Source organism: Callospermophilus lateralis, chromosome 2, assembly GCF_048772815.1.
Source record: "Callospermophilus lateralis isolate mCalLat2 chromosome 2, mCalLat2.hap1, whole genome shotgun sequence".
Lineage (NCBI taxonomy): Eukaryota > Metazoa > Chordata > Mammalia > Rodentia > Sciuridae > Callospermophilus > Callospermophilus lateralis.
In genome coordinates, this window is record NC_135306.1 from 85,748,841 (window position 1) to 85,762,086 (window position 13,246).

The 13,246-nt window shown below is 37.8% G+C and overlaps 1 protein-coding gene across 3 annotated transcripts in view; it reads left to right on the forward strand.

The window, feature by feature from the left end:
- Dapk1 (death associated protein kinase 1) overlaps positions 1-13,246 on the forward strand; it is a 180,552-nt gene that overhangs the window by 125,796 nt on the left and 41,510 nt on the right. For all 3 annotated transcript variants that reach the window (XM_076843530.2, XM_076843532.2, XM_076843531.2), the window contains exons 8-16: positions 703-855; positions 1,223-1,268; positions 2,732-2,821; positions 4,058-4,150; positions 7,446-7,565; positions 7,994-8,092; positions 9,223-9,321; positions 11,063-11,161; positions 12,189-12,386. In XM_076843530.2, the coding sequence (XP_076699645.1) occupies positions 703-855; positions 1,223-1,268; positions 2,732-2,821; positions 4,058-4,150; positions 7,446-7,565; positions 7,994-8,092; positions 9,223-9,321; positions 11,063-11,161; positions 12,189-12,386 (997 nt within the window). The remainder of the gene's footprint in view (positions 1-702; positions 856-1,222; positions 1,269-2,731; positions 2,822-4,057; positions 4,151-7,445; positions 7,566-7,993; positions 8,093-9,222; positions 9,322-11,062; positions 11,162-12,188; positions 12,387-13,246) is intronic.

Sequence of the window (13,246 nt, forward strand, 5' to 3'; positions counted from 1 at the left end):
TACCAGAATTCACAACTTGAATTCTTTCCTTTTCTTTGAGACCATATGTTTAATTAACCATTAAATATGCCATGTTGATCTCCTCAGCTTGTACATGCTCTTTATGTAAACATATTCATTTTACACCCCCTAAACATGTTTAGTTTATACTAATTAAACATTTTCTCCTGATTTGGAATGAATCATCAGAAATGGCAGCATAATCACTGTAAAAAAAGCATGGCTGTCCATCACTGCTGAGAAAATAGAAGAGTTGTTTTAAAAACTACTAGATGCTGTTTTAAATTAACTTTTTCAATGAATTCTTTGCATTAAACTGGAGCTTTGTTTATGACAGTTGAATGCCTCATGGAATGTAATTCTTTTTTCTTTTTCTTTTTTGGTACTAGAGATTGAAACTAGAGGGTACTTAATCATTGAACCACACCCCCAGCTTTTGTTTTTTATTTTGAGACAGGGTCCTGCTAAGTTGCTTAGTGCCTCATTAAATTACTGACGTTGGCCTCCAACTTGCAATCCTCCTCTGTGAGCCTATGGATTACAGATGTGTGCCACCATGCCCAGCATGGAATGTTATTCTAAAGTCACTCCCAAGCACCAGATTCTAATTGTACCTCATGCTCCCCTAATCAGCGGTTGTAGGAGCAAAAATAAAAACACAAGAAGCAATCATTGATCTGTGTTTCACTTCATTTTTAACAGCCTAAGTGGGGCCTCCCCATTTCTTGGAGACACTAAGCAAGAAACATTAGCAAATGTATCTGCTGTCAACTATGAATTTGAGGACGAGTACTTCAGTAACACCAGTGCCCTAGCCAAAGATTTCATCAGAAGACTTCTGGTCAAGGATCCAAAGTGAGTGTCTATAATTCCTGTAAAGCGCTTGGCTCCAGGCTCTGCTAGCCAAGGGCCAGCATCTGTCCCATGCACATAGCTACTTTTATCAGACCCTGGTTGTTCTACCTGCTGAAGGGAAGTATGACATGTGAAATGCTTCAGAAAGTAAAATCAGGGCCCACCTGCTTATTTGGCCTAAAAGGTACAATGAAATAATCAGAATAAGGCAACTCTTGTTTTTGGCATTTTCTATGAAGCAGGCCCTGAACTGCATTTTTCAGAATGTCTATCTGCTTGCTAGGCCGAGTCAGCTTGGAAATAACCTTAATGTTTGCTGTTGTGGTCACAGAATGTTTTTTTCCTCCTCTCTCACCCTCCCTCAAAGGAAGAGAATGACAATTCAAGATAGTTTGCAGCATCCTTGGATCAAGGCAAGTTGCATATTATGTTGCTGTTTTAATAATTTTTAAAGCAATTTGGTTTAGGCATTCTAGAATTCAGTTGACCTACAGTGTCACCACAGATCATACCTGCAGTGTTAGGTGTGCTATGGTGCCATATTTTAAGACTACTGATTAGAGAAATGAGCTGTTATACAGTAGGATTAGAAAAGGTCAAGTCCACTCAATAGTCACATTTAATTTTGGTGGGTGATTGTCCAGACAGTACATTTTTAAAAATTTGCATTGATTTCTAGCAGGTAAATATCGTATAAGATCTGTATTTCTAGCTTCTTTTGAAAAGTCTGAAGATTTACCAACAATGAGCCCTCTTTCTACATGGCCATGGAAATGACACTGCTGCCTTTTGACAGTGCATGTGGTTACCTGTTGGCATATGACACCTTTGCATTACCTACCTCCTGGAGCTTTGTTCATGACAGTTGAATGCCTCATGGAATGTTTGGGTTAAAGGAACTGAATTTGCTTCAGACTAAGACAGAAAGGACTAAGGTTTGGGGATGTTTGTCAGCTTTCCAATACTGTGATGAAATCCCTGAGAAAAATGGACTTATAAGGAGAAAAATTTTATTTTTGGCTTATGGTTTCAGTCCATGGTTAGTTGATTCCATTGTGTGTAGATGGGTGGCAGAGAAAAGCTGTTTACCTCATAGGGGCTGAAATGCAGAGAGAGGGAAAGAAATGGCAGGGCTTCAATATTCTCTCCAAGGGCATGCCCCCAATGATCTAATGTCCTATAACAAGGTCCTACCTCCTAAAAATTTCACTACCTTCCAGTAGTTCCACAAGTTGGTGATCAAGCCTTTAGCATATGAACCTTTGGAGGCATTTAAGAGCTGAATCATAATGGGGGGATATGATAGTTACAAAATAAAATCATAGAACCAATAAGTGAGCATTTGTAGAAGTTAGTTTGGGGCCAGTGGAAAACATTTTTGCCTTTTTGTGCTCCCAACAGTTTTCTGAATTGCCTCTCTCAGAGGTAGAGTCTCCTACCAAATGCACCTGTTGAACAAGGTGCAGCAGAAAGAATTTAAATGCTATAGGACAAGCCAAATCTGTACACTTTGGAAGTTGCTCCTAGTTCATAGTTACTTGATGATACTCAGGTTTAAACACTTCATAATATTAGCCACTTCTTGACTCTTGCCATTCCCAAACTGTCTTTGTGGAAAGTTGTAATTTAAGTTGGCTCCAATCTCAATTTCTCACCATGATTCAGTTTTATGGCTCATATATAAAACTTTCAGCCATAGAGTTAGCCTGCTGAGATGAGGTTCCTAGATCTTGTATGTTTTCCCAGCTTGTTGTGCTATTTTAGGAAGGTGAATATGTAAGCCTGTTTGGAAAAATGAGAGGTTTTAAAAAGTTGTCATATAACCCATTTCTGTAATTAGAGAGCTCTAATTTTTTTTTTTTAACTTTCTTTTTAGCCTAAAGATACGCAACAAGCACTTAGTAGAAAAGCATCTGCAGTAAACATGGAGAAGTTTAAGAAGTTTGCAGCCCGAAAAAAATGGAAAGTAAGATTATCTGGGGGATTAATAAATTCTGTTTCTTCAGTATAGCTCTGTTTTGTCAGGCCTCATTTCTTCCATAACCAGCAACTGGAACATACATCCATTTTAAAAAAAAAATTAATCTGTAATATTCAACTCCATTATACTATTTTCAAAGGCAAGAAAAATTCATAGTTTAGTCCTATTTAATTTTTTCAAATGCAATTTTGCATTTTCTTTTATCAAAATAATTCCTAAGGCATTTTCATATTATTACTATAAAAATTAGTGAAGTCTTTTTCTAAATAAGATAGATACACCAAGCCACATTTTAAATAAATGTATTCTTTAGCACAATGGCATTGCATTTATAGCAGCACATGTGCAAACGGTTCTCTAAATCCAGCCTTCGTCTGTAAGTGGTTGGGTGGGGTAGGGTGGGGCCAGGAGCATTTGCAGTGTGGCCTCTTCCACTTCTTCAATGTGTATGAGACACTGGTTCAGAAATCCTTAAAACAATCAAAGTTCAAGTTTCAGAAAGTGATAGGATGGGTTTCTGTGCCCAGGGTGATGTCAATACCAGAGGAAGCAAGGATGGCTGTGTCTTGCCAGCCCTGGGCCATCAGTATATCTCATGTTCACACCTACTGAATTTTGGGTGCTTCAATAGGGATGAGAACCACAGCACTAAATTCTGAATGAAGAGTGAGATTTACAATGTGAAGAGAACCACCTTAAGTTTCATTCTCTCCCTCCCCCTACCCCCACCTCTCATTCTTACTTGTTCTTTGAGAATAAATATAGAGATCTTTGTCTTAGAGACTAAGACATTATCTACCATTATTACTCATGTGGGCTGTCAGGCTCAGAGCAAGGCCATCACATACTACACTTCTCTGAGTGGGGACATCCAGGGTTTTTTTTAGGGTTCAATCGTATTCCTTAAAGAATAGAGAACTAAGTGAGGAGAGAGAAGGAATGTGGAATATCCAATTCTGAAGCTTAATAATGAAATTCAAAAGAAGAGTCACTCTATTCTGTTGTTTTGATTTATAAGAACTTCAGATTATTCTTCAGGCAGATTACAGTCTAACTAACTGTGGGATCACCCACCTGGAGAATGTGTGCTGTCAGCAGTGAACACTATCTCAATGACTTTGTCATTTGCACTAATTTGAGCATTGTTACATAAGTTATTTTTTTCTCCTCTCCTCCTGATATTTTTCTTTCTTTCCTTCTTTCTTTCTTTTTTTTTTAAAGCAATCTGTACGCTTGATATCACTGTGCCAAAGATTATCCAGATCATTCTTGTCCAGAAGTAACATGAGTGTTGCCAGAAGCGATGATACTCTGGTAAGCAAACCTGTTTGCCCTGGTGAACTTGTTTTTTAGTTCTGTGTATTTAGGATGTTTAGATTGTTCTGTTTGTTTAGCAGCTTAGAAGACATGAAATCATGGAAATGCCAGGCCTGTTCTTATTCCTCTCGAGATGGATGATTTTGGCCCCTTGTGGCTTCTTTCTTCCTCTTTTCACTTTGATTTGATTGGCACTATCCTCATTCCCACTTCTGCTCCCTCTGTAACACTACTCCCCACACAACACTTGCACGTTACATACCCGTGCACATGACATACACACATGCACACACTTAAAGAGACACACACTCTAATAAGTAGAAGAGGAAAGAGCTTATTCTGATTTTCATGAACTAAAATGAAGGCCCTCAGCTGCCACTGACCTGGAGAACTTGGGATCATAGTGGTACAGATAGGGCAGACCATCTTCCCTCAGCAAGCCTAGGGTACAGTGCTGCTTGCTGGCATACCAGGGTAGACCAGAAGGTCTTGATTTATTGGTACTGCACTGAGGCCCTTGAGAAAGGCAACTCACTTCTTTTTCCCAATCAAAACTGATACCTAACGACTCATGAGCTCTTCAGATATGACTAGACACATCTGAATTCAGCAAGACTTTCCCTGATAGTTAAACAACAGGGCTTTGTTAATTCTGGAGGTAAAGGGGACTCCAGGAAAGGCAGACAGTTTGGTGGGAACTCCCGTGCTCTGTAACTAAATAGTCGGCATTTCCAGGGTGGAAATCTGGACACCAAAGGCATGCATCACACATTAGCACATGCTAATTCTTTTCTTTTCCCCTGAAGGTGGTAGGTTCACTGGGGGCTACAGGTCTAGTTTTATAAGGAGTAAAAAGAGATAGGGGATGTTAAAAAAATAAAAGGAAGTAGGAGAAAGGTAAGTTAGTAAGAGGGAGAAGGGAGAAGAAGAGGAAAGTTTCCTTGGGAATATTCAGAAGACATTCCCAATTGTGAATCTAACTATGAACGGACAACTATGAATATAAGTTAAAGGGAATGAATAAAGATTGCAAATTTTAATGACCCTGAATAACCAGTGAGGAGAAAATACATGTGAAAAGTTTAGGGTAGGAGGCGGACCACTTTAGGGAGATTCCTTTCTAGAATCCAGATTCTCTGTCATTTCCATATTTTGCTAATCATGGGGAAAAGTATAAAACTCTCTTACTCCTTTAATACCCCCAATTCTCTTGATTTTCATCCCCATGCAGGTGAATCTTGGTTATCAATTTGGAATGTGATAGAAAAGCAAAACCAATGGCATCCTTAGATATGTTTTCTATACAAATATTACTAAAACCCTTCAGAGTTTGTTTGGATTCAGATCCAAAGAAAAAAGAGTGAGTTCAGAGAACTGCTTTCATTTTTCCCTCACAAGCAGAGACTTAGCTTCTGTGGATAGACTTCTCCAGATTTGAAATTTCAGTAGCCACACCTAAATATTAATAGTCCAGATATTTATTTGGGATTTTTCTAGCTTATTCCTTGATTTTAATGCACCATGTTTTGGAAAGAAAATTTCTGGTAAGAATTTTTTTTTTTTTTTTTAGGTTGTAAATCATAATCTAGAGTTCATATATCCTTTATTATCATGAAGATAAAAAATGCAGATTGTCCTATATAGGACACTGGGACAATATATATCTTTCATATGTGTGTGTGTGTGGGGGGGTATATATATATATACCCCCCCCCACACACACACACATATACATACACACACATATGTATGTATATATGCCATTTTATGAATAGGACATTGGGCAGATATATCCTTTCATGCACTACACAATATACAAAGAAGTAACTTTCATGATCTGTCCAACAATTAATTATTGTAGAATGAGCAAAACACTTCAAAGGGTTAAGTACTTTTTGACAATGTGTTGCTGGTTTCCCATGACACAGTTTGTTTTGACATCACTGATGTTCTTGCCATTTGAGAATAATACAGTTTCTCATGTCAAATCTGATATCATCTTGGACCATAGTAGGTCCAGGGATATTACACATTCTCATTTCACATATGCCGAGCAGATTTCTCTTTTGAAATCCAACAAATTTATGAGATTTTTCTTGTCTTTGTTCACAAATTTGTGAATAATCCGTGCATTTATGATACACATAACACAGATACCAACTATTCAAGTACACAAAGGCCCACATCATTTTTTACTTCAAATGGAAGTGGAGTATCTGGAAACCAACCAATTATGTTTATACATTGACACCATTGAAATTGTTATAGGTACCCACTATCTTTGGATGAGGCACAATGGCTTTCCTCTTCATCTCTTTTTTCCATCTTTGAATTTTGCCAATTCCATTCTATCTTTCCCCTTGCCTCCTTTGCTGAAAATAAAAATCTCCTTATATACACTGTCACCATATCATCAGATTCATCAACTGTAGAAAAAGATGTTGTAAGAATCTAAGATGGTATCTTTCTTTCTTTAGTGATTTTGTATTTCTATCCAGCAGTAGTGTGTACAGAAAATATTATGGAGATGCCATTAATTTTCCCTCATGTTTACATCTTGAGGCAGAAGTATCCACCTTCTACTTGAAGAAGAATTGAACAAATTTGTCATTCAATATTCTGTAATTATTTTTCCTTTGTAATTAGGAATGTGGCCATTAACTGTTTTCTGGTCCCCCCCTTTTTTTAATGTTTCTCCCCATTAGAGCTAACATTTTTTTTGTGAAATTGAGACCATCTATCAGAGAATTTTGATATGTTATTTTAGAACTAGAGAAGGAAGACATTTGAGTGATCAAAAAATAATGTCTATAATTACAAATTGAAGACTTATTTTATGCTAACATACTATTTTGTTTGTTCTATAGTTTTTCTTTTTTTCATATCCAGGAAGAAAGTTTATATTATACCCTTAGTTTTCCATGACACTTTCTGGGACTCTATTTTGATAGATTCTTCAGGATAAAAACAAAGGGTTATTTGTCATAATCATTTTTTGGAAATCTGATCTTTGAAAGCTGTTTTGCTCCCTAGGTTACAATGCAGGTGGCATTAGGCTCCAGTCAAAAGTAGATGGGATTAACTTGCAGCACAGAAAGAGCAAAAAGTCACTTCTCAGGTCCCTTCATGACCATGTAGATTAGAGAATGAAAAGCCTCAATTTCTTCTGGATGAACCTTTTATGCTGATCGGAGGTTCATCCAGAAAAAATTGAGGCCCCTAATGTTATTGTCTCAAGTCACCATGGTACTTGACCAGAAAGCTAACTCTCCATCCTTGATGTCTTTCCTAGGATGAGGAGGACTCCTTTGTAATGAAAGCCATCATCCATGCCATCAATGACGACAATGTCCCAGGCCTGCAGCACCTGCTGGGATCATTGTCCAACTATGATGTTAACCAACCCAACAAGGTCTGATTCTCTTCTGCCTGGGTGGTGGAGCGGTGGACCCCAGTTAAGTTTGGAAAGACCCCAGCTGCTTCTCCACTCTCCCTTACAATTGGAAACTCTATACTATGGGAAAACCCACTTTATGAGTTGCAAATGAAGTCTTTTTGCATTGAGGATCTGCTTTCATTCCCCTACTGTAACCCCACCCATGAAATCTTGTATCTTCTCATCTGGCACATGGCAATGTCATCTTTGATTGTGAATCCAAAAGAGGAAGGGCATCTTGTCCTCCTGACCCTCTTCCCTTCTGTTCAGCAACAGTAGTTCTGTGTTCTTGAGGTCTGGGAATAGGGTATGGGGACAACAGTGATAGGATAGGGCTTTTCCTTTCTTACCAAACCTGAAAATCTTTTATGTGTGTATGTGTGTGTATTTTTTATGTATTCCAGCATGGGACACCTCCATTGCTCATTGCTGCTGGCTGTGGGAATATTCAAATACTACAATTACTTATAAAACGAGGCTCAAGAATTGATGTCCAAGATAAGGTCATAATTTTGTTTTATTGAAAATGGATTCATTTATTAAGTATTTAAAATTCTCTCCTAATTGTAGGGGTAATAGAGAAAAAAAAAATTGTGCCTATTTCTTAGTTTTCTATCAAGGAAGCTGAACTGCTTAAGCTGCCTGTGTAATATCACACATTTATCTCCCCCTTGTTCTGTGCTAGCATCAGCATTTCTTTGTACCTTCCTCAAATTTCACTCCTTACTGATCAAATTTATTTAACAGTGTTAGATCTCACCTTTGGAAAACGATTTATTTTCTAGTTAATCTAATTAGAAATGCACTTGCTTGCATATTTATTAAGGCAACCAAATAAGAATGATACACTTTGAGGTATACATTGCATTAGAAGTTCAGACACAGTTGAGTAACAGGTGATCATCATTACTGTAGATCTGTCATTAGCATTCTTACACTTTCAACAGAACTATAAATGGATTAAATTTGACCCTTTACAGTATAGTCATTTTCCTTGGGTTCTGCAACCACAGATTCAACCAACTATGGATCAAAAATATTTGTTAAAAATTTTTCAGAAAGTTTTTCTTGTCTTTATTCTCCAAACAATACAGTATAAAACTTTTTCTTGGTATTTATATTCTGTTATTATAAATGTGATCTAGAGATGATTTAAAATATATGGGAGGATGTACACAGATTCTATGTGAATACCACACCATTTTATGTAAGCTATTTGACCATCCATGGATTTTGGTGTGGGCCCAGAATCCTAGATAAAATCTTACTCAGATACAGAGATCTTACTGTACAAGAAATTCTAACCAGAGGTTGAAATAAGGGTTTTTAAAAAAGAAAACCAATTTCTGTTTTTTTTAACTTTGAAACAATTTTAGATTTATGAAAAATGTTGTAGATAGTGTGGAGAGTTCCTTTTTGCCCTTTACCCTGCTACCTCTAATGTTACTGTCTCAAGTCACCATGGTACAGTTGTCAAAACTCTAAAATTGAATCGGGGCTTTGTTTTTTTGGAAGTGGTTCGTTCCTTGGGGATTTGTCATCACACAGGAAGGCAAACAGAGTGATTCTGGGGATGCATATTTTGAATCTATTGGCTCTTTAGAAATGTGAGTCTACATTGGTTTTCATGCAGGGTGGATCAAATGCCATCTACTGGGCCTCTCGTCATGGTCACGTGGACACTTTGAAATTTCTCAATGAGAACAAATGCCCTTTGGATGTTAAAGACAAGGTAAGGCCACTCTTCTTAGGAGGAAGAGAAGGAAGTCATTAGAGAATGCATTTGAAGGCTGGCATGCCATATCCATTAGAACCCAAAGTGTAAGGATTCAGGGCTGCCGTTCTTCTGCAGATGACTTCAGGTGGATGTTCCTTTGTGCCTGTGCCATGGTCTAACATTAAAATCTGCCTTAGACTGAAATCTTGGAGGTTGTTGTCAGAATGTGCAAGTAGTGGATCATTTTCCTCGTGGCATGGACACTCAGAGTTCTAGTAGGGAGACAACCAGATAGAGACCTAAGTCCTGATTTTTGACTCTTATACTCTTAAGCAAATCTCTACCTTTTTCTTTCCTTTGAAGTGGCTGACAATGTTGACCTTACACATACTGGCACTAGAAGATTAAGGATATAATATATATAAAGTAAGACTTTGGGGGGCAAAGATGTTACTAAGGCTTATAATTTATTAAGGTCCTTTAATGCATGTTTCATTCAGTCCATATAACAATCCTGTGAATTAATTGGAACTGGCCTGAACCTAGGATTCCTACCTTCTCCTTCATTTCTTATTCTACTATACACTACCTCTCTGCTTCCAATAATCATAGACTAATTTGTCATTTAGTTAAGGCTACCACACACTGTTGTTTGGGTTGTGCACTACACCATACACAAGGGATGACGTTTATATCAAAGACACTCTTAGTTTTCTGTGACAAAAATATTTGATAAAATCAACCTAAAGGGAAGAAAAGTTTATTTTGGCTTATGGATTCAGAGATTTCAGTTTATGGTCAGTTGGCTTCATAGCTTTTGAGCTGTGTCAAGAAAAAACATCATGGTGGGGAATACATGAGGGAGAAACATTCTCATTTTATTGTGTTTAGGAAGAGGAGGGGGTGCAGAGAGAGAGAAAGGGAGGGAGGGAGAGAGAAAGGGAAGGAGGAAGGGAGAGAGAGAAAGGGTCTGGGGTCTCCAAATTCTCTTCAAGGGCAGAATTCCAATGACTTGACTTCATTCTACTAAGCCCCACCTTCTAAAATTTCTACCATAGCACCCACATGCTGGAGACCAACGTTTTAATATATACCCTTTTGGGGGACATTTAAGATTCAAAGCATAACACACAAATTGATGACTGCAGTTTTGTCAGTTGGCAATAAAATATCTTGTTTTGTCTTTAGTTAGTTTATTCTGACATTTTTGGTGGGCAGATATAAGTACATTATCTCAAAGAAGTGTACTTGTTATTAATTCACAGAAAGTTGTCATCGAACAAATATGAATGTTCTTTGAAGTCTCTAAGACTGTAAAATATAAGTTGCTAAGCATAGACAGACAAAGAGATAAGAAACTTGTTATGAAAAGAACTGTATTTTTAAATAATAGTTGTTATGAGGAATCTAATATTGAAAAAGGAATTTTGTGTTTTTAAGAAAATCAAACAGCTAGAAGCGTCCACACATAAAAGAGTATAAGCACTCATGGATAAAGAGCATATTCACACTGAGCTGGCCAACTGGGGGATTCATTCTAACAGGATGGACTAGATGTGTGGGTTTGATGCTAGCTGCCTGGTGGCAGCCCCATCCTCTCCCTGACCAGGTCTCCTAAGGGGCCTCTGACCTGAGAGAGGGGATTCCACTCAAGGGGAGGGTGTAGACCAGGTATGCTTTGGAGGGGCCTTGTATTCTGTCCCCACAGCTTGCACACATAGGTAGCTCTGACTCATGGGCCCCCTTTCTTTTGCAGTCTGGGGAGACAGCCCTTCATGTGGCATCCCGCTATGGCCATGCTGATGTGGTTCACTTATTGTGCTGCTTCGGCTCTAATCCCAATTTCCAGGACAAGGTAGGTCATGATTGCAGATGTGCTCACTTCATTCTACTCTCTGCATTCATGTACAGGCAGCCAAATGAGACAGTGGAGTCTGCCCTAGTTTTATTCAATTAGTTTTCTTCTTGTTTCCATTATAGAGCACAGGCCATCATTAGAAGCATTCTGTAACACAGGGGTCCTTGCCAGCTTAGGTTCTGACCTCTTCATTCATTTATTTAATGGAAATCCACTTTCTGGACAACCCTGTGAAATGGATTTCCATGATTATCATCCTCTCTGTACAGGTGAAACTGAAGGAGAGAGAAGTCCCATAACTTGCCCAAGCCCTTCTAAGTGAGAGCCAGGGCTCGAACCTACATGGTCTCGTTTCAGTATTCACATCTATAACCACTGTACTATAACAGACTCTTATAGATAGATATGTGTCTAATGATGTTGATCATGAAGGTACAGAACTTGCAGTCCTGGACTCCAGGCTAGCCCTTTTCTTGACTAGTTAAAGCATCGTTATCTTGATTGCTATCTTGCCAAAGTGATCATGCTGTTATGACTTGTCTTTATGTTATATACATAACAGAAACAGTCAAGCATGAAAATTATTAAGAAAATTTATGCTCAGAAAAGTGCTCTTTCCTATTAATAGTTTCAGATGAAGAGAATAATGGCAATTTTATAAGAAAGGTTCTATAAATCTACACATGTGAAAGCTCTGTACTTCAGAAAAGCTGAAACAGTGGTTTCAATGGGCCCCTGAAAGTCAGTTATCAGTGATATGCTGAGAAAGTCAAATATATCCAACACACAGATGTTGAGGAAAGAAAATTAACTAAGGAAAAAATATTGGATCTGCTTCTTGATGGTAGCAACTCACACCATATTGCTATTTCAGATGAATATTTTGTTCCTATAGTTTTGAGCTCTATCCTTCTATCTCCTTAACTTGACTTTGCTTTTGGATTCAAATGGGGCTCTTGCCATGCTTCATGTTTGCTGTGACTTGATTACATTCCTCTCCTTTGTGACTTGTCTCCTTGGCCAGGAAGAAGAAACCCCTCTGCACTGTGCTGCCTGGCATGGGTATTACCCTGTTGCCAGAGCCCTTTGTGAAGCCGGCTGTAATGTGAACATTAAGAACAGAGAAGGAGAGACGCCCCTTCTGACAGCCTCTGCCAGGGGCTACCATGACATTGTGGAGTGTCTGGCTGAACATGGAGCTGACCTTAATGCCTCTGACAAGGTGCTTCACGGGGGCATGTGTTGCACTCACTGAGAAGTGATCTGGAGAGCAAGAGAAATGACTCAATTTGTTTCTCTAAGAAAACAAGCTCTTTTAAAAATTATTTGTTCTTTTTAGTTATGCATAATAATAGAGTGTATTTTGACATATTATATGTACATGGAGTATAACTTCCCATTCTGAAAACCAAGCTATTGAATGCAACCAATTGTAATTATCTTTTCTCTGTTCCAAAGATTTTGTGAACTTTACTTTTCTAGATTCTTTTTAATAATAATCAAAGTCACTTGTGGCATATGACATTTTATAAATTGGTAAAACCATTTTGGTGTCTATTTTTAACTTTAAACTTTTTAGCTTTGGAAAAAGTACAGTGTTGATCACTGAATCCCAGACAATTCTCATTGAGTACTAAAGCTGGCAACACACTATTAAGTTTTAGATAAACAAAGAAAGAGATAGTTTATTTACTTCTACCACCAGTTCATTGTAAAAGGACAATGAACCAGTCTTTTTTGTCTAGCAATTTCAATTCTAGACCACGTGTTCCCTTTAACTAAGCAAATTCAACATAATCTGTTTTTATTATGAACTTATATTTAAAATGAGCCTGGGATATTTCTGTATATAGTTGGATTTGGGATGTGGTAGTTCATTTATTTAGTTATTAATATTATTTTTTAGATGTTGATGAACCTTTATTTTATTTCATTTATTTATTTGTGGGGTGTAGAATCAAACCCAGTGCCTCACACATGGCTAGGCAAGCACTCTACCCCTGAGCCACAACCCCAGCCCTAGTAGTTCATTTAATAACTTCTAGTTGTGAAATATTATCATGATACAGAGTAGTTCTCAGC